Source organism: Dama dama, chromosome X, assembly GCF_033118175.1.
Source record: "Dama dama isolate Ldn47 chromosome X, ASM3311817v1, whole genome shotgun sequence".
Taxonomy (NCBI): domain Eukaryota; kingdom Metazoa; phylum Chordata; class Mammalia; order Artiodactyla; family Cervidae; genus Dama; species Dama dama.
Genome location: NC_083714.1, coordinates 78,196,701 through 78,222,765, shown reverse-complemented (window position 1 = coordinate 78,222,765; position 26,065 = coordinate 78,196,701). Strand labels below are relative to the sequence as shown.

Sequence of the window (26,065 nt, the reverse complement as noted above, 5' to 3'; positions counted from 1 at the left end):
CACTCAGGTCAGCCTAACTGGTCAAATCCTCGAGTGTAGGACTGTTTGTTTGTTTTTTAAACGTTATTCAACATCTACGCGAGGTTCAGTGGATGGCCATTCGGATATTGATTTCCCCACCTCCCCCTCTTCCTCTCCTTTAGAAACCCTGGAAAACAGAACATCTCCCCACGGAAACACCTCAGGGTCGCGCCAAGATCCAGGCTTGCGCACTGAGACTCGCCCGGCGCCGCAGCCTCGACTCGCTAGTCCGCGGGGTCTCCGGGCAGAAATCCAGCGCGGGCTTCGCGATCGACCGCGCGCGCGTGCGCGCTCCCCCCGCGGCCCCCTACCCTGCAGCAAGGGGAGCGTGACGTAATGCAACCTCAGCAAGTCAGGCGCGGTATAAAAGAGGGCTAGGCGGCGCGCCTCCCAGACGCAGAGTAGCTTGTGATTGGCTCGAGCTGCGGAACCTCGGAAACCCGAATGTGAGGAGCTCGCTGATCCACAGCTGCCGCCCCCCGCAGAAATCCGGAGCGCGGTCAGAATCCTAGTGGCGGCGGCGGCGGCGGCAGGTAAGGAGACTCCTAAGGAGAGAGTACAGAGACTTGGATCCGCTGCTCTCAGTGTCGCTCGGGTGAGTAGAGAAGAGGCTCACACCCAGCGCGTAGTGTAGGGCGACGGGAACAATGGAAGTGGCGTCTAGTCCCTAAGCGTTTCCTCCCCTCGGGCAGACAGTGTTTCTCCTCAGCAGCGGGTGGCTGGGGGAATTGAGAGAATTACTTCTCCTTCAGCTGCCCTGTTTTTCCCCGAGGCCACAGCTCCCGGGAGCGAGAGCCGTCGTGGAGGCCGTCGGTGCTTTAGGGTGACGGGAAAATGGCGGAAAACAAAACGGTGAAGAATGCGGCGGCCCCCTGGCATTTTCTCTCGGCGACACTACCCCCCCCCCATTCCTCTCAGCTGCACTTCCCCCATCTCGCTCCCGCCCCCGTCCCCGCCAGCCGCGGTTGGTAACCTTGGAAAGCGCGAGGGATGACGGCGTTTGTGAGAGGGTGGCACCGAATCGGGCATTTTAGGGGCTAGGGAGCCGTCAGAGCCTGCGGTGGGGGTGGGGGCCGTGTGCGGCAACTGTCGCCTTCGCTAAAACACCACCATTTTGGTTCCCTGCCGCCGTCTCCCGTGTAGCGGGGCAGAGGGAGCAAGATGGTGAGGGGTTGGGCAGCACGGCGTGGGTAGTATCGGTGGCGACTGCTGCACCAAGTGAGGGAGGAGGGGAAAGGGTATTCTTGTCTCTTCGCTTTCTGCTTTTCCACTGCGAAGGTTCTCATTTGGTTGAAGATCCAGGGAGATGGGTAATGTAGGGGAGGGCACGTGTGTGCGTTCTGCTCAGAATGATTGAAACTTGGCGTGATCGTGGGAAAGGGAGACTTCTGCGGGAAGAGGGTTGCGTGCAAAGCTGCAATACAGCTACTTGCCAGGGCTCCTTTGTCTCCTATCTCTGCTTATACTACTTTCACATTCTCTTGTTCTACCGCCTTAGGATTTTTCTCCTGCCCCTCACCCTATTTACATCATCGGGAAGCTAGGCCCTGAGTAATCTGTTTAGAGGAGACGAGTGAGAGTAAAATGTGTGTGTGTGTGTGTGGGGGGGGGTGTTGCTTGTTTGTTTTTTGTCTTGCTTTGATTTTTGTTTTGTGATTTCTGCTCCACATACACTGAGGGAAAGATGTTTTCTTGAAGAGTACTTGATGTGGTTATCTCCATTCAATAAGGATGTGAAATATACTCTTCAGCACACTGAGAAGCCTAGCTATATTGGCTACTGAATCCTTAACACACTGCTGTTCTCATACCCCATTCGTTATTGATCTTATTGAAACTTTCTATATGGGGAAAAAAGGTGCTCCAGTTTATTTGATATTCTTACAGTGTGATAATTCCTGTAAGAGTTGCACTATGTGTTAAAATCTTTACACTTCATTGAGCACTAGTGCAGATTTTTTTTCTATGGATTTGGCAAGAATAAAGCTTGCCCTTGGTTGGTTCTCTTTTACTTTCCAAAATAAAATGTTGCTAGCGATTTTTAAAATATGCTTTAGGAAAGATTTTGGTTTAATCAGATGGTCGGATTCTAAGTGAAGTAACGTTGTAAGTAGGTATTTCTGTTGGAATCCCTTTGGTTGCTTTTTAGGTTAACAGTTTTGAGCATATGAACCCTTCCCAATCTCACCCTGTACATTAAAGTGTAAAGAAAATTCTTAAGTTGTGTCAGAGATTTGGTTCAAAATGTTTTAAGATATCTAATTGTGAATGTATTTTTGCAATAGGTAAAAAGAACGTTCTTCCAAAGAAAATAACGTAGTTCAGAAGGAAAAATAACAAAAACAAAGTGCTGCAGATTTTATTTTACAATATGTAAGAAAATCTACAGTTTCTTCAGGATACTCATATTAAGGTGATTAACAAATTACTTCATGTTTTGTTTAATAATTAGGCAAAATTAACTGTTTAAAACATTTTAAAGGCATTTGTAATTGTTCTCTTGGTCATGTGATAAAGCAGTTATTCTGATTAAATTTAAAATAGTACACTGTTTTAAATGTTGGAAATAAGTCATTATGGCATTTTAATTTATCTCTCCGAAGACCCAGGTAGTTGTGAACTCTCTTGACTTCATTTTGAAGGCAGAAAACAATGTGGTGTTTAAAAAAGATAACAAAAATACAGCTCAGAGTGTGCTCACATATAGAGTAATTTTGTTTGAATCATTGTGATATACAGAGATGTCACCTACTGCTGTAGGATTTTGAGATATATGACTCAAGTGTTGATAAAGATTACTCTGTGAGACTTTCCTGCCTTCTGTATACCTATAGAACTTTGAGGCAAGGAAAAAAAATCTTAGTGATCTCCTGTACTTAAGAATAGATTAAGCCAAATTTATTAAACATTTCTAACTAAAAATGAGGAAATGTTCTATAAAATTGACAGATTTTTTTGGTCGATTTGCTTAGAAGCTTGTATCTGAGAGTAAAGTATACATGTAATTTTAAGAAATAGCATTAAGTTACAGAATCTAATTTTAGGTTCCATACTATCTGGTGATCTTAAATATAGTATAAGTTATTTGAAATGAAATAGGTTGAGCCCTTGCTTTCAAAACTAGCATGAGGCTAGCATGGCTTTATTAATTATTAATGAAAAAACTTACAAGTTACAGTTACAAGTAAAAGCTATTCTGAAAGAACCAATTTGCTAAATGTTTGTATGTGATTGATCTTATCTCTGCTACATTTAGGAAGCAGTCATGTTTCATGAGTCCTCAAAACTGTGAGCCAAGAGATTGTAGTAGAGTAAGGCAAGAAGTCCTTACTGGCTCAAAGAACTCCAGGGAAACTGGGATAGAACATTTTTCATTATAAGTAGAACCCCGGGAGCCAGAGGTGAAACACAAGTTTATCTGCAGAGCTACGCTGCAGGGCTGAGCTGGGTCTGGAAGAAATGGATGAGAGCCACTGGATGAAATGCACTAATACTAGACACCTGAGTCCTCTAGTAATGTATAAATACCCCAACTATTGTCTGTTGTCATCTTGTTCTTTTTCTTCCTATTTAATAACCTATATTTTAACTGGAACATCAATACTACAATTTTGTTCTTTTGCTTGCGTCTATCACTTCCCTGTGGCTCATCCCCTTTGTGCTTCTTCTCCATTATCTTTGGTTTACTTCCACTGACCCTTCTTTTATTTATGGTTGTCACATAAAGCATAAAACAAGGTTTCTTTTGTTTGTTTGCTTTGTTTTCCTTTGTAATGAGATTTGCACACCTGGTTGAGAGGCACATTTTCAATTGCATTTTTCTCAAAACAATTGACTTTGACCTAAATGCATTTAAACTATTTTAAAAAACACTTCTTTTACAGAGATTTGTGAATGAACTTTACTAAGTATGGATCCAGGTGGTGGAAGTCTTGGATTGCACACATCAGACTCTAGAATGGCCCATACCATGATTATGCAGGATTTTGGTAAAGCATTTTCTTTGTTGTATTTTTTCTTTGTAACTAAACATCAAAACTCTATTGGGGAAGGGGAGAATTACAATGAAAAATTGTTCCTTTGCCAAGAAAATACATTTGTAGGGCTTATTTAAGTAAATCTATGTGTCAATAGTCTAGTTAAAATCATTCTTATAATTTTGTGGGTAGATTGAAGTAAGGAAACTTGGAATATAGTGGTAATATGTCATTGGACATGAAAAACAATTTACATAAATATTTACAGCAGTTTTCATGTTAGAAAATGTTAAAATATAAAATACATTTTAAGTTGCATTGTTAATAAAGCTGGAAATAGAAGTACTTTTGTCATTTCAAAGAAGTTAGATGCTTATATAGTGATAGAGGAATATCTTGCACTAGGTGATTAGTTATATTCTGATCCATATATTTAGAAAGTTCTCACTAATAGCATTACCTTTTTATTTTCTTGAAAAAAAATTCCGTATTTTTGTGACCAGATTTTTCAGTAGCCTCTTAACAACAGTCATTTTGACAATGATAAGACTCCCTTAACAGCAAATAATCTGAATTTGGGCAAAGTCAGTCTGAATGATAGAAGAGAGAGGTATCTGAAGTATAAGTGGCAGTGATAGGGTGGTAAGAATTACAGAAAAGATCAGAGAGTAGAAGAGACAAATGGTAAATTGGGAGAAAAAGTAAACAGAAACATGAGATGTTGTGGAACGTGAAAGATGCAATTAGAAATGGGAGACTACAAAGAGTGATACTTAGCTCAATTAAGAAAAGGCTATACTATTTTTAGAAAATATGGTTGAATATGTTATTTTGTCTCATGTTGTAAAGCCCACTGTAATGAGACTCAGAACTAGATTCTAGTCTTGGCAGTCCTATTAATTACCTATGTAAACTTAGGCAAATTACTTAATTCACTTTTATGAGTGGGTTGGACTAGATAACATTTAATGTCCTCTCCAGATTTAATGTGGTGGGAGTTGTTGTTAATTGATGACACAAAAAGGAATCATGGATTTACTCTGCTTAAAGAGTCAGAAGTGAGTTGTTTGATTATAGATGACCTAGAAGTGATTTTAGGTGGAAAAAGTATGGGAATAAACTCTAGAAGGAGGCAAAAGGCTGAAGTGTAAGAGATTTTAAAAAGAATTTTGTGAATTCCTTGCAAGAGATAAGTTTTTTGAATTATGGAACACTTGAAATTCAGTATAATAAGTTTATAATAATGTTCACTATAATAAGCTTAACGTTTTACCTTTTAAAAATAAGGTATTTTTTAAACTTTTTGTTTTGGGTTATAGCCGATTAACAGTGTTGTGATAGTCTCAGGTGAACAGCAAAGAGAATCAGCCATACATATACATGTTTCCATTCTCCCCCAAACTCCCCTCCCATCCAGGCTGCCAAATGAGCATAGTTCCATCTGCTTTACAGTAGGTCCTTGTTGGTTATCCATTTTAAATGCAGCAGTGTTTATATGTCCATTCCAAACTCCCCAACTACGCCTTGCCCCCATCATTCTCCCCCAGCAGCCATAAGTTCATTCTCCCCCAGCAGCCATAAGTTCATTCTCTTAAGTGTGTAAGTCTCTGTGAGTGAAGTCAGAGAAGGAAAAATATTATATGACATCTTTCATATCTGGAATCTGAAAATAAATGATGCAAAATAAGATTTTTTATGGAAGAAATGCAGTATTTTGTCCATTTTATACAAAATACTACTTACCCTGTGGCATCTGATAAAGTGCCAGAAACCCCTCCCATCCCCACTCCTGAAGAAGTTGCCCATTAGCAAGCAAAGTTTGATACCTTTCAAAGATTGAAAAAATGTCTGGTGCTGGTGAATTTTTACTTGGTGTTCCTCTTACCTTTCTTTCCATTGTTCCTCCTCGCTGTCTTGAGGCTTAATTAAGCCCTTATATGTAATACTAAGGTTTACAGATTCTAAAATTTGATTAGAAATTAGATACATTCTCTTTAAATTTTTGCTAGCTTAAAAACTTAGATATCTACAAACCTAGAAATTAATGATGTTTGTGAAACATGAGTGTAGCATACATAGATAGAGCTAGCTAAGTAAACACACTATGTGGTATAGGATCTCTAAATTCTCTACGTTTTTGGTTGGTATGAAATGGCTACTATATTAAGAGTCTGAACTATTTAATTCAGAAATTTATCAGACCAGTTTCTTTTCAAGGATACTTTAAATTTTACAATAGTATGCTTTATGTGATAACTTGTGCATGTCTCAGTATAATAGTTGTCCTTGGAATCTGTGCTGTTGAATCTAATTGTTTAAGATTTTATTGCTAAAAAAAGTCCATACTGCTTTGGGCGTGCGTGTGCATGTGTATTCAGTTGCTAAGTTGTGTCCAACTTTGTGACCTGATGGACTGTAGCCCACCAGGCTTCTCTGTCCATGGGACTTACCAGGCAAGAATACCGGAGTAGGTTGCCATTTCCTTCTTGAGGTAATCTTCCCGACCAAGGGATCAAATGTGGATTCATTACCACTGAGCCACCTGGGAAGCCCATATTGCTTTGAGACTTAGTAGCAAAATAGCAGTATATGGTGGCCCAAAACAAACCCCCCAAATACCAAATATTATGCTTTCTGGTGAAATTCAGCTTTTCACATTTAATTTAAGCCACTTTAGTAAGAAGGGAAATGCTTGGAATAATGACTTGTTTCTTAACTCTTATCTGGTCATCTAATTGATTTCACACTTTTTAAAGAATTTTTTTTCATACTGTTTATAGTTTGCTACCTAGCAAGATAAATTTTTAATGCCTTTTAATGCTGCTTACTAAATGCCTTAAATTTTAAATAAGTCACTCTATGGTAGGTCTTTTTATTCTTTCTCTTTGAATCTATTCCTTTAGTAGTGATTCACTTGATTAGCCCTATAAATTTCTCAAAAATCAGTCTCTAGAGTAAGTAAATTCTGTTCTCCTCATTTAGGCAAGTTAAAAAAGCCAGGCTAGAGTAAAAAAAAATGCATTCAGTTCCCAGCTTGAACCTTGAGCAAGCTTATTTAATCTCTCTAAACTGTCGTTTGTTCGTGTTTAAAGTGGAGATAATAACAGTCCCCTTATTTCACAGTTCTGAGGCTTAAATGAGATATTATATGTAAAATACTAGGTTGCTTGGTGCATAGTATTCAATAATAAATATAGCTAGTGTGTAGCTAAAATAACTTTGTCTAGAAATTCAGTGGAATCTTAGTAAATGAGTTGATAAGAGGAAAGAGCAGAATTTAATGAAAAGCGTTTTGGATCATGGTCTGAGTTTCTGCCAGTACTTTGTGGGAACTCATCAATTCTTGGTCTAAGATTCTTAAATTATTTAGTTCAGGGTAAACAAGCATGTTTGGATTTTTTTGGTTTAGATCTGATTTATTTTGACCTGTATGTTCCTGCTAGAGTGAAAACTAGGTAAACTGAAAAGCGCTTATTCCATCTTATTAGAATCCTCCCAAATAGGTTAATCTGAACCCAAGCCAGCACTAGCATTATTCTGTCCTTCCATCCTTCTTTAGTGTCTACCTTTAGAAAACAAACTATCTTCTAGCTGTGTTCTTAAATAAATGGAATTTCCCACACTTTAAGTCTAATTTATGAAAAAAATTTATATAGTTTTAATGTTATTATTCATATACATAGAATTTCAATACTGTGAATTTTATAGGCTTAGAATTTAGTTTTTCCTTGCTAAAAACTGCATTTTCAGTCTGGTTGAATACTAAATTTGAACCCTCACCATCTCCCTGTCTACAAAAATGACCAGTGGAGTAAAAAGTGAATAGAAAGTTCTTATTCTATACACACTCCCTTTGTCTACTGATTTTCAAGGTTGAGGCTGTGTCCTTTTGGGTAATATGGTGGTTTTGGTGAGAATTTGAGAATAGTGAGAAAGCTTCAGAAGGGTTGAAAGGTAACTTTCCCTTCTCACCTTATTTTTTAATGTGTTCACTGGTCTCCATCCTAATTTACCAGCAAACTTCCATAATGAATTGGTTAATAATAGTGAACCATGTAACAAATTGCACTCTTTTGGATTATTACTGTATAGAAAGTGATCATTATGTAGAAAAGGCTTTATACTGGATTCATGTAGGTAATTTTCTTTTAACTTGGTCCATAAACTCTATTAATTTGTTTACTGCATCACTTCAGAGAGGCAGAATGTAACAGAATTACTCGTGAAGGAATTTTACACTCTTATAATTATATTTACAAGAGGGTAGGAGTTGGCGTTTACCATGCTGCTCAAGATAAATGTTATTTAAAGCTTTATTCCTACAATTTTACTAATTTAGAATTTAATACAATTCAGAGTCTATATGTGTGTTTTTTTAAATAAACCAAATCTTTATCTAAAATGAGTTGTTTTCTTCTCCCCAAATCAGATGTGAAATGATGCTTCCCATTTTTGAATATAGGAATTCTTATAAAATTAAAGAAGTTCAGAGACTTTCATGTTTATAATACGTATTGTCTAATGTATTAAGCTGTCATATTTTATTAACTCAATTTAACATATTAGCACCCTTTCATGTTTTTGTGTCCTTTTTATTTTAACTTTAACTTTTTGAAATGCTAGATTCACAGGAAGTAGAAAAAATAGTGTATAGGGTCCCATAAACCCTTTACTTATGTTTCTGCAATGGTGACATCTTAGTACAATGTTAAAAACAGGAAATTAACATTGGTGCATTACTGTTATCTAGACTACAGACCTCATTCAGTTTTTACCATTTGTGTGTATGTGAGTGTATATAGGTCTGTGCAGTTTTGTTCCATATATAGATTTGTATAGACACCACCACAGTGAAGATACACAGTGAGCATGTATTTATGGTGCTCATCACTGTGTATGTGCTGTGCCAAAATATTCATATACACCCCCATCCTTGGCAACTGCTATCTGCTCTCCATCTCTATGCTTTTAGAATTTTGAGAATGTTATATAAATGATTCCATTTATACATTATGCAGTATATTGTATGTTGTAATTGAATTTTTTCACTCAGCACAATTTTCTGGCAGTTGATTCAGGTTGTTAAATGTATCAATAGCTCGTCCCTTTTTTATTGCTGAGTAGTATTCCATAGTGAGGATGTGCCAGAGATGGCTTAACCAATCATTTGCATGCTGTAAACATTTGAGTTTTATTTTTCTTTTGCTACTAGAAATAATATCTACTATGCATTGTTATGGATAGTCATGTAAATTTGTTGTGTAAACATATTTTAGTAACTATCAGAGAAATGCTGCAGAGTGCAATTGTTAGGTTGTATTGGTAAGTACATGTTTTTTGTAAGAAACTGCCAAATGATTTTCGAGTGGCTGCTACCATTGCATATGAGAGATTGAGTTTCTCTGCATCCTCACTGACCTGTGGTGATATTTATTTCTTTTTTTTTAAGCTGTTCATTATCTCACTGTGGCTTTTTTGTTTTACTTCAAAATAAAGTATATTATTTTTAAGGTTTTAACTTAGATTTTACTAACATTGTTCTCTTTTACTTCCCTCTCGGTTCCTGGTTGGTGGGGGTTTTTATTGCAGTTTAATTGTCAGTGGTTCTTTAAAATCCTAATTTTCCCAGGACTATTTCTAATTTTAAAACTATTTTATGTCATCTGATATATAAATACTTTTAATTAATAAGATTACTTTCTTTGGATAATTTGTATTGTAGTTGCTGGAATGACTGGTACTGCGCATATCGATGGAGACCATATTGTTGTTTCAGTTCCTGAGGCTGTATTAGTTTCTGATGTTGTCACAGATGGTGGGATAACTCTTGATCATGGCCTTGCAGCTGAAGTTGTCCATGGGCCTGATATCATTACCGAGACTGATGTAGTAACAGAAGGTGTAATTGTTCCTGAAGCTGTACTTGAGGCTGATGTTGCTATTGAAGAAGATTTAGAGGAAGATGATGGTGATCACATCTTGACGTCTGAGCTAATTACAGAAACCGTTAGAGTACCTGAGCAGGTTTTTGTGGCTGATCTTGTTACTGGTCCTGATGGACACTTGGAACATGTGGTCCAAGATTGTGTTTCAGGAGTTGACTCTCCCACAATGGTGTCAGAGGAGGTTCTTGTAACTAATTCAGATACAGAAACTGTGATTCAAGCAGCTGGTGGTGTTCCTGGTTCTACAGTTACTATTAAAACTGAAGATGATGATGATGATGATGTCAAGAGCACTTCTGAAGACTACTTAATGATATCTTGTAAGTGACATTTAAGTTCCTTAATTCCTTGGTAGAAGTTGATTAATGTTTAACATGGACAGGTTTTCTGGGATGGGGGATCTGTTCAATAAAGGTCATGTGGGTAATCTTTTTGAAAAGTAATTTTTTTCAAAGCTGTGTTGTTGAGATGGCTTTTTGAATTTGCTTATGTTTTTAATTTACTCTGAAAATTCATACCTACAATGGAGTAACTAATGCAATTTATTAATATCTTAGAATAAAAATATGAATTTGAAAGGTTCAAAAAGAACATTAAATGACACAAAATTTTAATGGCAAATATATATATTCCAAAATGGGTAATTGTATGCAACCACCACTTTCTCTTTAATTTGACATATAGTGGAGTTGTCATTTCAGTTTTGTTTAGGAATTTAAGCATAACGTGTTAAGAAATGTGATTAGTTTTTCTAATTAAATAGTTGAAAAGTAAATAATCAACTCAGATTGTATTCCACAATTCTGCCTGTGTTTATTTTCTGTTGTCTGTTCAGGTGTGTGTATAGTCTATGCAAAAATACTTAAAACAAATTTATATCAGACTGACTTTATGATGTTCTTAAGACATATTATCTGAATGAAGAAGATAGAAGTATCTTGTTCTCATTTCAAGTGGTACGTTTGCCTGAATAGCAGCAATAATAAAAATCTTATGATAAGTTATTGGTGGAGCTTGAGGAAGAAGTGGATCTATTCCTTATAAAATTTGAAGTCATCATGCTAGAAGAAGTAAAGATTAAATGAAGATTTCACTTTTCAAGGGAGGATTTTTGTTCTTTTTTTTTTAAAATAAAAAATGGTTGATTGAGAAGTGAATTAACAGGTAGAATATGTGTATGTGTATATAAAGTGATTGTTATGTATGTGTATCAGTGAATTTAAAACTAAAAACAAATTATATTTAATTTGTAAATAATGATTCTGAAGTCTGATATGTTAGCTTTTTTCCTCTATAAGCACTTCAAAGTGAATATTTACATTGTTTTGAAGTGAATAATTTAAGCCACTAAAAGACTGCAAATGTTATTATTCTTTTTAAATTGATGTGGATTACTAAAGCAGCTCCATATTTACATCTTAATCTGACATTTTTTTAAAAAAAAGCAAAACTGTGATTATGGTTTTCTAAAATGGTATGGCAAAAGTTGAAGGTCTTTCTGTACCAAAACAAATTCAGTATGCCTTTAAAAGGATACTTGTCAAATTAAACTCTCTGGTATTAAAGTGGTCTAAAATTTAGACATTATATGTATTGTGAATAGTCATATCTCAACATATCTTCCGTGATTTGATTCTGCAAAAGTTTTTTTTAAGTTTCTAGAATATTTTAATTTAAAATGTTTATCTTGATGTTACCATATGTGTCAAGTGCAAAAGACTTCTGTCCTTCTAGTCTAATAGAATTAGACTGAAAACTATAAAGAACATTGTGTTATTCAAATAATACTGGAACTGCTGTGGGGTCATTTTAGGGGAATTCAGACTGGGGATTAATTACCTCCTTAATCATTAGTAAAGAAACTGTAACAATTTTTAAATAAATACCTTTTTTTAAACTTAAATAATTTTTTATTGTAGGATATAGGGTATACAAATATGAAATATTTTATATCATTTATTTTCTTACCACCCAGATCCTTGACTTTTTGTAATGGTAGAATATTCAAATTGGGACTAATTACTCTATCTTACCATTTTCATTTATTTTATTTTACTCTAGTTTGATTTAGTTTTTCCTTTTTTTTCTTCATCTCTTAATCTTTAATTCATGTTTTTACCTCTGGTTTTTGTTGACCATTAAATCTTCAGAAGTTCAAGAATAAATTGCCTTGAGAGGCCTCAATGTTAATTTTAAAAGTTCTCTGGTTTTTTCCCAAGATATCTTCAACTACTCTAAGAGATAAAATTGAGAACTTAAAACAGACTTTTATCTTGTTCCTGAATCCCTATAAGGAAATCTCAGCAGCTGGGTTTTATTGGTAGGGAGTTTGTCTTCTCTCAGTCTCTGAGGTATATCTTAAGTTTTTTCCACTTTCAGTCCAAATGTCACAATTTCTTTATCTTAACAGATAGTTAGGCTATTCCACTTGTGCTAAGTAACTTGGAAATTAATATAGGATAACTATCTGTCTAAAGTTGTCCCAGGTGTTCTTTTATTTAAAAATACCTAACACCCATAAGACACTTGTGGGTGATGATTTCCTTTATGAAAAACTTCATTGGAGAAAGGAGAGTCCTTTAAATAATTAACCAATATAGTGCATTCAAAGTTGTTTTTTTACCTATAAAATCAGTTGTTATTTCTTTCAGGAAAATATTCTTGTGTAAAGAAAAATATATTGGTAGGGTCATTATGGGACATATCATGAAACCTCACCAATTTCAGGGATAAAAGGGAAAAGTTAACCACCTTTGTATTTTTTAATATAACAACTTTATTGAGATAGTCACATGCCATACAATTCACTCATTTAAGGTGTTCAATTCAGTGATTTTTCATATATTCACAGAATTGTATCACCATAATCAATTTTAGAATTTTTTCTTACCCCAAAAAGACATCCTCATGCCCTTGAGCAGTCACTCTGTTAGTCCACTAACCCATCAGGCAAAGTCCAGTTTCTGTCTCTATAGATTTGCTGTTTTCAACATTTTATGTAAATATAATGGTATAATATATGGCCTTTTGTGTGTGACTTCTTTTACTTAGTATAATGCTTTCGAGGATCATCTATGTAGTAGCATGTGTCAGTCCTTCATTCCTATATATTGATGAATATATCCATATATTTCATTATATGGATATAAATTTTATCAGTTCATTGGTTAATAGACATTTGGGTTGTTTCCACTTTTGTGCTGTTGTGAATAATGCTGCCCTGAACATTCATGTACAAGATTTTGTGCACATAGATTTTAGATCTCTTGGATATATACACCTAGGAGTAGAACACCTTTGTAATTTAAATATTATTCATTTTTGTTTGTTTCATCATTATGTAATAGGGATCCATTATACATTGCCTTATCCCATCCCTGTGGCACATCAGTATATAGTTGACCCTTGAACAACACAGGTTTGAACTGTGTGGGTCCACTAATACAAGGATTCTTTTCAATAAATATATACTATAGTATTACATAATTTGAGGTTGATTGAGTCTGCAAATGCAGAACTACAGATATGGAGGGCCAACTCTAAAGGTATACATAATTTTTGACTGTGTATAGAGTCAGTGCCCCTAAGCCCTGCATTGTTCAAGAGTCAGCTGTACTCTGTACTGATAACATCATATTCACCATATTGATTTTTTGATAGATGTAACAAGAAAGGGGTGCAGTAAAAAGCCTACTTAGTTTTTTAAAGGAATATTATATTGTACATTTTACTAAAATGAAATTTTAATCAAATTGTACCAATGGGCTATAGAAGAATGTTGAATGATACCACACTTTGTGGGGCTGGCAAATAATGCACCTTACTATTTTAATGTTATATTTAGCACCAGTAGAATTCTGTGTTGTATATGATATTACCTACTTATTACTAGCTGGGATGACATGTAGATTGAGAAATAACACTGTGGAACTTGAATGTTGTAAGCCTTATAACAAACAAAAAAGTTAAGGTTGAATTTTAGGTATTTTGAGTATCATCTGCATTAAGAAAAGACTTAGAATCTATCTCTAAAGCCTGTTGATTACCTGTTTTTTCTTTTAAGTAATTTATTTATTATTTTACTTTACAATATTGTGTTGGTTTTGCCATACATTGACTTGAATCTTCCATGGGTGTACATGTGTTCCCCATCCTGATCCCCTCTCCCACCTCCCCCCCCCCCCCCAATTCCCATCCCTCTGGGTCATCCCAGTGCACCAGCCCTGAGCACCCTGTCTCATGCATCAAACCTGGACTGGCGATTTGTTTCACATATGATAATTTATATGTTTCAGTGCCATTCTCCCATATCATCCTGCCCTCGCCCTCTCCCACAGAGACCAAAAGACTGTTCAATACATCTGTGTCTCTTTTGCTGTCTTGCATGCAGGGTTATCGTTACCATCTTTCTAAATTCCATATGTATGTGTTAGTATACTGTATTGGTGTTATTCTTTCTGGCTTACTTCACTCTGTATAATAGGCTCCAATTTCATCCACCTCATTAGAACTGATTCAAATGTCTTCTTTTTAATGGCTGAGTAATATTCCATGGTGTATATGTACCACAGCTTTCTTATTGATTCGTCTGCTGATGGACATCTAGGTTGTTTCCATGTCCTGGCTATTATAAATAGTGCTGTGATGAACATTGGGGTACATATGTCTCTTTCAGTTCTGGTTTCCTCAGTGTGTATGCCCAGCAGTGGGATTGCTGGGTCATATGAGTTTTATTTCCAGGTTTTTAAGGAATCTCCACACTGTTCTCCATAGTGGCTGTACTAGTTTGCATTCCCACCAACAGTGTAAGAGGGTTCCCTTTTCTCCACACCCTCTCCAGCATTTATTCTTTGTAGACTTTTTGATAGCAGCCATTCTGACTGGCGTGAAGTGGTAACTCATTGTGGTTTTGATTTGCATTTCTCTGATAATGAGTGATGTTGAGCATCTTTTCATGTGTTTGTTAGCCATCTGTATGTCTTTGGAGAAATGTCTGTTTAGTTCTTTGGCCCACTTTTTGACTGGGTCTTTTATTTTTCTGGAATTGAGCTGCAGGAGTTGCTTGTATATTTTTGAGATTAATTCTTTGTCCGTTGCTTCGTTTGCTATTTTCTCCCATTCTGAAGGCTGTCTTTTCACCTTGCTTACAGTTTCCTTTGTTGTGCAGATGGCCTGTTTAAAGTCTTTGTTAACTTTGTACTTTCTGTAACAAAGAATATAGAATAAATCTTGAAGTTGGTAATTTATCTCTAAAACTGTACACTAGCATATCTAATAACTTCATCATATTCTATGAACTTAAAATACAGAACAAGTTTATTCAGTATATTTCAAAATTGTTCATTCTGAGGAATCTAAGTAGAAAATAAGGTACACATTAAACTGTGGACGTTAAGAAAAGGTATGAATGGAATCAGAATAGCAACAGTAATTTGAATACTTAAAGTGAAATTATGGTACAGATCTATTGAGAAGTGACCAGACAAATGTCTTATTTTATTTCATGAGCTTTAATTTTGTGAATTACAATTTTAATTCAGTTGATCGTAGGAGGAACTGTGGTCACTTTAAACCACTAAAGTGTATAAAATAGTATTTATCATATGAGAGTATTTTTTTCATTAATTTACTGTAAATTATTCCAACCTAAAATTCATATTTTGGACACTTTTAAAATTTTTAATATTCTATATCTTTATTTTTAAGAATGAGAAAGTACTTTTTTTCTCAAAACTTATTACTTGACTCTTGTAATTTTTTTAAAGATCGCATTGTTTTATCCAACATATTTTAAAAGAGAGATTGTTAAACCAATAATATCAGATTCTTCATCTTTTTTCTTTCATTTTAATCTGCCCCATTGTCAAAAAAAATGTTTACCAAAAAAGTGATAATAGAATCAGGGTCTATGATGAAATGAAAAAAATTTTTTCTATTTATTTTGATCTTTTAGGTGTTCTCTTTCATAGCCAGTAAAGTATCTGAACTCTTAAATGTTTTGGAATCATTTATATTTAGTCACAAAGTTAAAGTAGCTTTACATTGTAGGAAGAATTTCTGAAATGTGTTGTTTTTCACCATTGTGAAAGACCAAAAGAATAGTTTTGAATTTGTGCATGTCAAATTTGAAACTGAGGTAAAGGCTAGACTTTGACCCATATAGATCTTAACTGAAATACATATTTTTAAGGGTACTGAGTTAAAAACTTTTAAATGTAACTGTTTTCAGTAGTTCTGGAATTGTTTAGATGTAGTCAAGACTTCATGATTTTTTATTTCATATGTGATACTATGATACATATAATAGGGAGGAGCAGATTCTCACCTTAGATTACATTTCAGTTTTTATAAGGACAGAACAAGCATTGAAATAAAAAATGGTAGGCATATGGTGTTAATATTTTGGGGAATATATTGTTTAATATTTATGTCCAAAGAACAAACTCTATGAATATAATATATTCATTGCATTGTTCGTGCACAATATTCACTTGAAACTAAACACTATTCTTAAAGAATCAAAAATTTTAAGTATAATTTAAGTGTGAGTAATTATTGTTGCTATACTTTCATGATGATTTTGAAGCAAAGCATACAATGGTTAAGTCTAGAAGAAGATACAGTTTATGATTTGATGTTGTCTTCCATTGACTCAACAGGAGTTAAAAGTATTTACTAAGGTTTTATTTTTATGATTTCTAAAATGCCCTTTTTATAAGATAATTCAGGTGTTTTCTCTTTTTTAGATACTAGATTTCGTATACTAATTGGTTTAGATAGGCTGCCACTTAATTTGGAAACTGTTGTTTATGGCAATTTATTTTATGAATACTATATATTTTATGTTCTAATTTTTGTTATTAATTTTGCTGTTAGGAGTTAGCTTAAAATCTTGAACATGATGGAAGATTATTTAATTTTTTTCACAAATCACTTTAAACCTGAAATATGAGTTTTACATATATATAAATTGAAATCTGTGACTAGATTTTTATATAATTATGATCATGTAGTGTATCTGTCTTGAATTCTTTTTTCATGAACTATACCACTTTTAATGGTTGCATAATAGGTTATTAATTGAATACAGTGGGTAAGTGGTTAACACATTATTTCACATTGCACTAATATTAATGCTTAACACCCACTAAATGTTACTGATGCTTTTTGGCTGAAATAGTTTCCTCTTTATATTTTACAGTAGATGATGTTGGGGAAAAATTAGAGCATATGGGGAATACACCATTAAAAATCAGCAGTGATGGTTCACAAGAAGATGTTAAAGAAGATGGATTTGGTTCAGAAGTAATAAAAGTGTATATATTTAAAGCCGAGGCCGAAGATGATGTTGAAATAGGTATAAATACTAAATTTATTGCTATAATGGTTAGGAATTAGAACTTACCTTTTCTGGAAACTATTCTTATACTGCCTTCAAAGTGCAACTTTTTAATAGGTTTCTTTGGGGATGGAATATTTTTAAATTATATATATAAAAATGTAAAATTGTATATAAATATGGTACAGAACAAATCACTCTTAGGTTCTTTCAAACGTGTAGAAGATTCCAGTTGAGATTTCAAACCATGAGTGTAGGGAGTTTGGTTTAGAATAGGAAATTGTGAGTATTTAAGGGTAGTCTAGAGGCAGGCTGCTTGGATTTTAATCGTAGTTCTACCATTTAGCTGGCCTTTGGTGAATTACTTAACCTCCTTCTATGTCAGTTTCCTCATCCATAAAATGGTCATAATGGTAGTAACTACCTTATAATATTATTGCAAGGATTAAATGGGTAAATACATGTAAAAGACGAAGTGCTTTGCACATACATTGTTATTTCTTAGTAATGACTGATATTTTTTTTAATGACTGATAATTTAAAGTGAACTTTATATGATAATTAATTCTCTTGACACTTAGAATATGTGGGGGAAGTATTTTTCTAAAGGAAAATATTTTAATATATCTTACTTATTATAATATAAAGTGTGCTCAGTCATGTCCGACTCTTTGTGACCCCAGGGACTATAGCCCACCAGGCTCCTCTGTCCGTGGGATTTTCCAGGCAAGAATACTTGAGTAGGTTGCCATTTCCTTCTCTAGGGGATCTTCCAAATCCAGGGATCGAACCTGGGTCCACCTGGGAGAAAATTATTCCATGATGCTTACTGATGTTGATACATGTTTTAACTTTTAAGGTGGAACAGAGATTGTCACAGAGAGTGAGTACACCAATGGACATTCTGTAGCTGGAGTGCTTGACCAGAGCCGAATGCAGCGGGAGAAGATGGTTTACATGGCAGTTAAAGATTCTTCTCAAGAAGAAGATGATATCAGTAAGAAAAAAAATGGCACTGTAGTGACTCATCCATAGCCATCATGCATTCTTTTCTGAAAAAAGCAATCTCAGATTTAAGCACTACATAGTAGAAAATATCAATAAAATAAGTCTGACCCTTTGCTATAATTAAGAGGGAAGGGTCCTTTTGACTATTCATGCATATGTGTGTTGTTCAAGTGAGCAGACATAAAGATATTGTATCTCAGATACTTGGGATACAGAGATCAGCAACATATGGTTCCTGACTTTGCTAGAGCTCACAAATACGTAGGTAATTACTGAGAATCTACTTTGTGTGTGTATTGCATGTGTTGCATATATTATCTCATTTAATTCTTATAACTCATTTCTGAGGTAGGTGGTATTATCCCTGTTTAATGGAAGCAGAAAATGCTCAAAGAAGTTAAGCAGTTGCCCATGGTCATCTAATATTAAATGAGGAAGATAGGATTTAAATTCATGACTGCCTAACTGCTGCCAGGGTTCTTTGCACATGGCAGTGAGCACTGTTGACCTCTCTCTGAGTTTAGCAGTGGAAGGGCTAACTGGTTGTTTCCTTCTGCTACTGAGGCATTGGCTGAGTAAGTATTCTTCCAAGTCAAGCCACCAGGATTTTTACTTATTATGCTGTTGATGATCTCTAAGTAGTTGCTGCTTAAGGTTTCTTGGAACTGAGTATCACACAGGGTGAAAAAAGCTCCTGACATTTCCTTTCCTGCCATAGTACACATTTCCTTATAAAGACATTTTGCTTTCTTCCTACTTTCTCCTCACCTCAGTATAGGAATGCAGCCCTTCCCTAATGCTTTTTCTGTCTTCTTGTCATGCTGAAACAAAAACTACTTTGATTTGCCCTGGAAGAGCAAGAGCCTCCCCTTGAGTGCATTACCTTGATAATACTTAACTTTACCTATACTACACTATGATCCCCACTCCTCAAATTTCCTTCCCTAGCATTCATAGGGAGCTGAATTCCAATCCCAAACATGAATAATATACCACAGCTGAAAATGTCAAAAACAAATGAGTCTAGGGGACTTTATTAGAAAAAGAATTTCTACTTGATCTCTAAATTCTTTACTTCTTTTTTATTCATTGGTCAGTAAGAAGGGGAACAATGGAAGGTGGGAGACTTAAGCTTAGGTTAGCTGATGCCAGAATTCCATGGGGATGTACAAAATTTAGACCAGTGTCTCCTTCTGGTTAATTGAAAGAAAGGAACCTAGGAGAGGGATACTTTTCTCCCATATTTTTTCCACATTTTTCAAGTGAGTAGAAAATACCACTGTGTGAATTAAAGGAAAAGCATGGATTCAAGCCAGTTTTCTGTTTAACAGATTAAATCTAAGTGGATTATTTCACATAAAATAAACTTATTGACCCTCTAGGTTTAAATTTTTTTTATACTAACACTGTATTTTTTAAAATATCTAGCTTAATGTTTTTGTCTTCAGTAAGGTCTCTGAAAATCCTGCCTCTTAACAGGTGTCCACATGGCCTTGAGCACCAGCATTTTATATTATAACCATGTATATATATGGTTTTCTTGCTTTAATTTTTAATTCTTCTTCAGTTACTGGTATTTTTGACAATTTTTTAATTGCATGTACAGTACTGCATTTAAGTTACTACATTAAGTAGGATAGCATGGACCACTTTCTAATAATTGATTCTATGGGAAATGCTTCTGAGTTCCAAAGAATTATCAACCAGAATTATGGAATACAATTCTTCTTTTAAATATGTAATGCCCAATGGACTGTAAAATCAGTCAGTATATTTTAAGCACACATGTTTTATATAAATTGAAAGTCGTTTTCATAGGATTAGGTTCTAAGAGGAGGGTAAGAATTTTGATAAATTATTGTCTCCTAGTGGCACTAGCCTCCCAAATGCCTAATATAATTTTTAAATTTACCACATTGAAATCTTGAAAGATAATCATTTGGAAATTTTTACCCATTTAGTAAATATTTGGGGTTATAAACAAACAATTATTTCTAAAATTTAGGTTGTGCTGAAATAGCAGATGAAGTATACATGGAAGTCATTGTAGGGGAAGAGGAAGGAACTTTCCCTGAGACTCAACTTGAGGACTTTGATGTTAATAAAACAATTGTCCCTATTGTCTGGGCTGTGGTATATTTTTAACTGTTATTTTTTAACCTGACAAGTACATAACATATCTATTTGATCAGCCTTTAGGTCATTAAATATGCTATGCTAATCGCCCCCATGAGTTGGCTAATACTATAAAATGTTTTGCTGTGGACTGATTCATCTCAAGTTACTTACATGATTTTTATACCACATATCTTATGTTATTTAAAATGAACTTTGCCTAATGCATTTTTTTTCAGTAGGGTTTATTTTATATCCTACCTGTATAAGTGAGCAGCATGAAAGTTTAATTTTTCTTAAATAGGAATGTGCGTTGAAAATTGGTCCTTCCTCTTTTGTACTAACACCATAAATAATAAGATATTGGGCTTTGAAAAGGAACAGAAATCTAGGTGTGCTCTTCTAGGAAGTATATAATGAAAGGTAAATTAATCTAGTTATTTTTTCCCTTTCTATTTGATCTCATTCCTACTTAATTTTCAGGATGGTCCAGGTATATTCTTTATTTTGAAAAATTTTGTTGTTCAAATGCATTAATTTATCTTTATTTTTCAAAGTTTCATTCATTCAGCAGTCATTTGTTGAGCATTTTCAATCTTGAGGGTATTCTGCAGAAATATCTACTCTTTTTTTTAATTAAAAACTATAATTTAATTGTAAATCAAGGAGTCTTGTTTTCATTTGCATAGTAAGAACAGCTCCCATTTCCAATCTTTTAATTTACTTTTTATTTGGAAGAAAATTGCTATACAATATTGTGTTGGTTTCTGCCATACAACAAAGCAAATCAGTCATAATTATACGTATATTGCCTCCCTCTTCTCCCTCCTGTCCCCCAGCCCCACTCCTCTAGGTCATCACAGAGTACCAAGCTGGGTTCCCTGTGTTATACAGCAACTTCTCACCAGCTGTCTCTTTTACGCATGGCAGTGTATATTTGTCGAGGCTACTTTCTCTGTTCATCCCACTCTTTTCTTCTCCCACTGTGTCCACAAGTCCATTTTCTATGTCCGTGTTTCCATTCCTTCCCTGTTAATAGGTTCATCAATACCATTTTTCTAGATTCCATATATATGCCTGAATATACTGTGTTTATTTTTCTCTTTCTGACTTACTTCACTTTGTGTAACAGGCTCTAGGTTCATCCATCACACTAGAACTGACTCAAATCATTTCTTTTTAAGGCTGAGTGATATTCCATTGTATGTATGTACCACATCTTCTTTATCAATTCATTTGTCAATGGGCATCTAGGTTGCTTCCATGTCCTAGCGATTGTACATAGTGCTGTTGTAAACATTGAGGGTACATGTGTCTTTCTGAACTGTGGGATTGCTGGGTCATATGGTAGTTTTATTCCTAGTTTTTTAAGGAATCTCCATACTGTTCTCCATAGTGGCTGTATCAACTTACATTCCCACCAACAGTGCAAGAGTGTTCCCTTTTCCCCACATGCTCTCCAGCATTTGTTTGTGGATTTTTTGATGATTCCCACTCTGACTGGTATGCGGTGATACACTTACTGTAATTTTGATTTGAATTTCTCTAATAGTGATGTTGAACATCTTTTCATCCATTTGTTGGCCATCTATATGTCTTCTTTGGAGAAGTGATCTGTTGCCCATTTTTTGATTGGTCTTTTTTCTAGTATTGAGCTGTATGTGCTGCTAAAGTGTATAAACTTTAGAGATTAATCCTTTGTCAGTTGTTTCATTTAAAATTATTTTCTCTTATTCTGAGGGTTGTCTTTTCATCTTGTTTATTGTTTCATTTGTAGTGCAAGAGCTTTTCAGTTTAATTAGGTCCCATTTGTTTACTTTTGTTTTTATTTCCATTATTCTCAGAGGTAGATCAAAGAGGATCTTGCTGTGATTTATATTCAAGAGTGTACTTCCTATGTTTTCCTCTAAGAGCTTTATAGTTTCTGGCTTTACCTATTAAGTCTTTAATCCATTTTGAATTTATTTTTGTTTGTGATGTTAGGAAATATTGTAGTTTCTTTCCAAGTAGCTGTCCAGTTTTCCCAGCACCACTTATTAAAGAGACTATCCTTTCTCCATTGAATATGCTTGCCACCTTTGTCAAAGACAAGGTGCCTATAGGTGCATGGGTTTATCTCTGGACTTCCTATCTTGTTCCATTGGTCTATATTTCTGTTTTTGTGCCAGTACCATACTGTCTTGATGACTGTAGGTTTGTAGTATAGTCTGAAGTCAGGAAGGTTGATTCCTCCAGCTCTGTTTTTCTTTTTCAAGATTGCTTTGGCTATTCGGGGTCTTTTGTGCTTCTGCACAAATTGTGAAGTTGTTTGTTCTGGTTTTGTGAAAAATATATTTGTAGTTTGATAGGGATTACATTCAATCTGTAGATTACTTTGGGTAATATAATCATTTTCATATTGTATCTCTCCATCTGTTTACGTCATCTTTGATTCATAGTTTTCTGCATATAGGTCTTTTGTCTCTTTAGGCAGGTCTATTCCTAGGTATTTTATTCTTTTTGTTGTAGTGGTGAATGGGCTTGTTTGATTAATTTCTCCTGATTTTTCATTGTTAGTACATAGGAATACAAGCAATTTTTGTGTACTAATTTTATATCCTGCAACTTTATTACATTCATTGCTTAGCTCTAGTAATTTTCTGGTGACATCTTTATGGTTTTCTATGTATAATATCATGTCATCAGCAAGCAGTGAGAGTTTTGCTTCTTTTCCAATCTGTATTCCTTTTTATTTCTTTTTCTTCTCTGATTGCTGTGGCTAGGTCGTCCAAAACGATGTTGAATTGTAGTGGTGAGAGTGGGCACCCTTGTCTTGTTCCTGGTCTTAGAGGAAATGCTTTCAGTTTTTCACCAATGAGATTAATGTTTGCTGTGGGTTTGTCATGTATGGCCTTTATCATGTTGAGGGATTGATCCTTCTTTGCCTACTTTCTAGAGAGTTTTTATCATAAATGGGTAATGATTTTTGTGAAAAGCTTTGTGAAAAGCTTTCTTTGCATATATTGAGATGATTATATGATTTTATCTTTCAATTTATTAATAATATATATCACATTGATTTGGGTATATTGAAGAATCCTTGCATCCCTGGGATCAAGCCCACTTGATCGTGATGCACGATCCTTTTAAAATGTTGTTGGATTCTGTTTGCTAGAATTTTGTTGAGGATTTTTGTATCTGTGTTCATCAGTGACGTGCTTAGTCACTCAGTTGTGTCCGACTCTTTGCAAACCCTTGGACTGTACCCGCCAGGCTCCTCTGCCATGGGGATTCTCCAGGCAAGAATACTGGAGTGGGTTGCCATGCCCTCTTCCAGGGGATCTTCCCTACCCAGGGATTGAACTGAAGTCTCCCACATTGCAGGCAGCTTCTTTACCATCTAAGCCACCAGGGAAGCCCAAGAACACTGGAGTGGGTAGCCTATCCCTTCTCCAGGGGATCTTCCCAGCCCAGGAATCAAACTGGGGTCTCCTGCATTGCAGGTGGATTTTTTACCAGCTGAGCTACCAGGGAAGCCCATCATCAGTGATACTGGCCTATGATTTTCTTTTTTTTGTGGTATCTTTGTCTGGTTTTGGTGTCAGGGTGATGATGGCCTCATGGAATATCTACTCAGGTTTGATATAGAAAGTAAGGTTTTCCTATAAATTAGTAGTTCCAAGGATGCTCACAGCAGCCCTTACTTTCAGTGTATGAAATTATCTAATCTATGGGAGTGGAAGAACTCAACAACAAAAAGTTTAATCCAAGGAATGGTGATTGATGTAAGATTTTGTAGATGTGATCCATTGATAATTGTTATACTCAGTCTATCAGATTTTAATTTGTCTTTTTTTTTAAGGAGATGAAAGAAGAGTTTCTCGAAGGTATGAAGATTGTCAATCATCAGGTGAGAGAGCATTATATGTGAGATGTAAGTTAAGTAGCTGGTTTTGTATATTCTTGGTAGATAAAGAGTTACTAGTTTGTGTGTACAGACCCATTAGACTCTTATTTGCCTAGTCATATCTAGTTAGTAATAAGAGTTGATTTCTTCAAGGAATTTTATTTAGAGACATAATGTATGTAATTCTGTGAACGCAGTTCATTTTAGATTTACCTCAGGATTTCCCTTGAGGTCCACTGGTTAAGACTCCATGTGCCCACTGCAGGAGGTGCAGATTTGATTCCTGATTGGGGAACTGAGATCTCACATGCCACACGATGTTGCCAGAAAGTAAAAATAAAAAATTTCTTTTTCAAGGTACAAATGTCAGGCCACTTACTGCATGGGCCATAAAAGGTTACTATGAAAAAAATTATAAAATAGAAATTTTTCTGACTTGAAAGTAAAAATTGCCCATGATATCAGCCACTTGTTAATGTTCTCCTTGGGATGGAACTATTTTCTTAATTTCTGTGCAGCCAGTAGATTTATATAGATGTTACATAAAACTCATGTGTCAGCTTAAGTATTTTTTAGTTTTAATATACTTCATATAGTGTTTTTTATTCCATGCTTGATAGTTCTTTTTATTTTCTTTTTTTTTTAATTTATTTATTTTTTCAGTGGGTTTTGTCATACATTGACATGAATCAGCAATAGATTTACACGTATTCCCCATCCCGATCCCCCCTCCCACCTCCCTCTCCACCCAATTCCTCTGGGTCTTCCCAGTGCACCAGGCTCGAGCACACAGGGGGAATAAAGTATCTGACTATCTTGTTTCTAACCTTAGGAGGTTTTTCACTCTCTAAATTTAAATATAGATTTCAGGTGAACTAATGAGAGACATACATATCATAGCATTTAAGCTAAACAGTATCTTGGGCTACATTTTTAAACTAAATTGCATAACACAAGAGATTGTGAGAACTGATATTTTATTAAGTATTTTGTATACACTGATTCCATTGAAATTTTGGTAAATTGCCTGTCATATTTATCTTAACTCTTAAAAAATCAATCTTACTACTTTTAAACATTAAGTAAACCATTTTGAAGCATAAATACAAGAAGTTGTTGTTTGTCATGTATTATACAGTTACCATGATTGTATTGGTTGTCTGACATGTATAAATTAATTCTTTGCTAAATCTCTTTAATTTCATCAGCCTTCATTAGTGAGAAAATTGAGCTGATATAAAGATTTTGTTCATGGTCATAAAATTCAGTTTCTTACGTTTCATTTACCTGATCAGTTTGTTCCTTTAGGATGAATAAACTGGGATATTTTAAAGTTAATTTCACATGGTATCACATTTTTGCATATTCACTTGAGAGATGAGTGTACTTTGTGAAATTAAGCACTTCAATGGCAATTGAATGCCAAGTTTTCTCTAGTAATTCATCTAATCAAAATGAAAAGAGTATAAATATATATAGTTTAATGGTGTATTGATTTTTTTCAGGAAATACTTTAGACTCAACATTAGAAAACAGAAGTAGTACAGCAGCACAATACCTTCAAATCTGTGATAGTATTAATACAAATAAAGTACTTAAACAAAAAACCAAGAAGAGGAGAAGGGGAGAAACGAGGCAGTGGCAAACAGGTAAAATACTAATACATTGCTTTATGAATATTATAATTACTTGAAATGCAGTAGTATTTTTTGTAACCTGAGAATATAAGTCAGTTGTTTGTAGTGTAGTTAGTCCTACTCTCATATACTTGTGT

The 26,065-nt window shown here is 34.9% G+C and overlaps 1 protein-coding gene across 7 annotated transcripts in view; it reads left to right on the top strand.

Annotated features, from left to right (window-relative positions):
* Positions 1-420: 420 nt before the first annotated feature.
* Positions 421-26,065, top strand: part of ZNF711 (zinc finger protein 711) — a 28,761-nt gene continuing 3,116 nt past the window's right edge. Inside the window, exons 1-8 of one of the 7 annotated variants that reach the window (XM_061137199.1) lie at positions 421-616; positions 2,307-4,010; positions 9,721-10,263; positions 17,145-17,300; positions 18,142-18,279; positions 20,296-20,429; positions 24,246-24,294; positions 25,797-25,940. In XM_061137199.1, coding sequence (XP_060993182.1) covers positions 3,932-4,010; positions 9,721-10,263; positions 17,145-17,300; positions 18,142-18,279; positions 20,296-20,429; positions 24,246-24,294; positions 25,797-25,940 — 1,243 coding nt within the window. In that variant the 5' untranslated portion in view covers positions 421-616; positions 2,307-3,931. The remainder of the gene's footprint in view (positions 617-2,306; positions 4,011-9,720; positions 10,264-17,144; positions 17,301-18,141; positions 18,280-20,295; positions 20,430-24,245; positions 24,295-25,796; positions 25,941-26,065) is intronic. The other 6 variants (XM_061137194.1, XM_061137193.1, XM_061137195.1 and 3 more) reach the window with 6 other exon arrangements.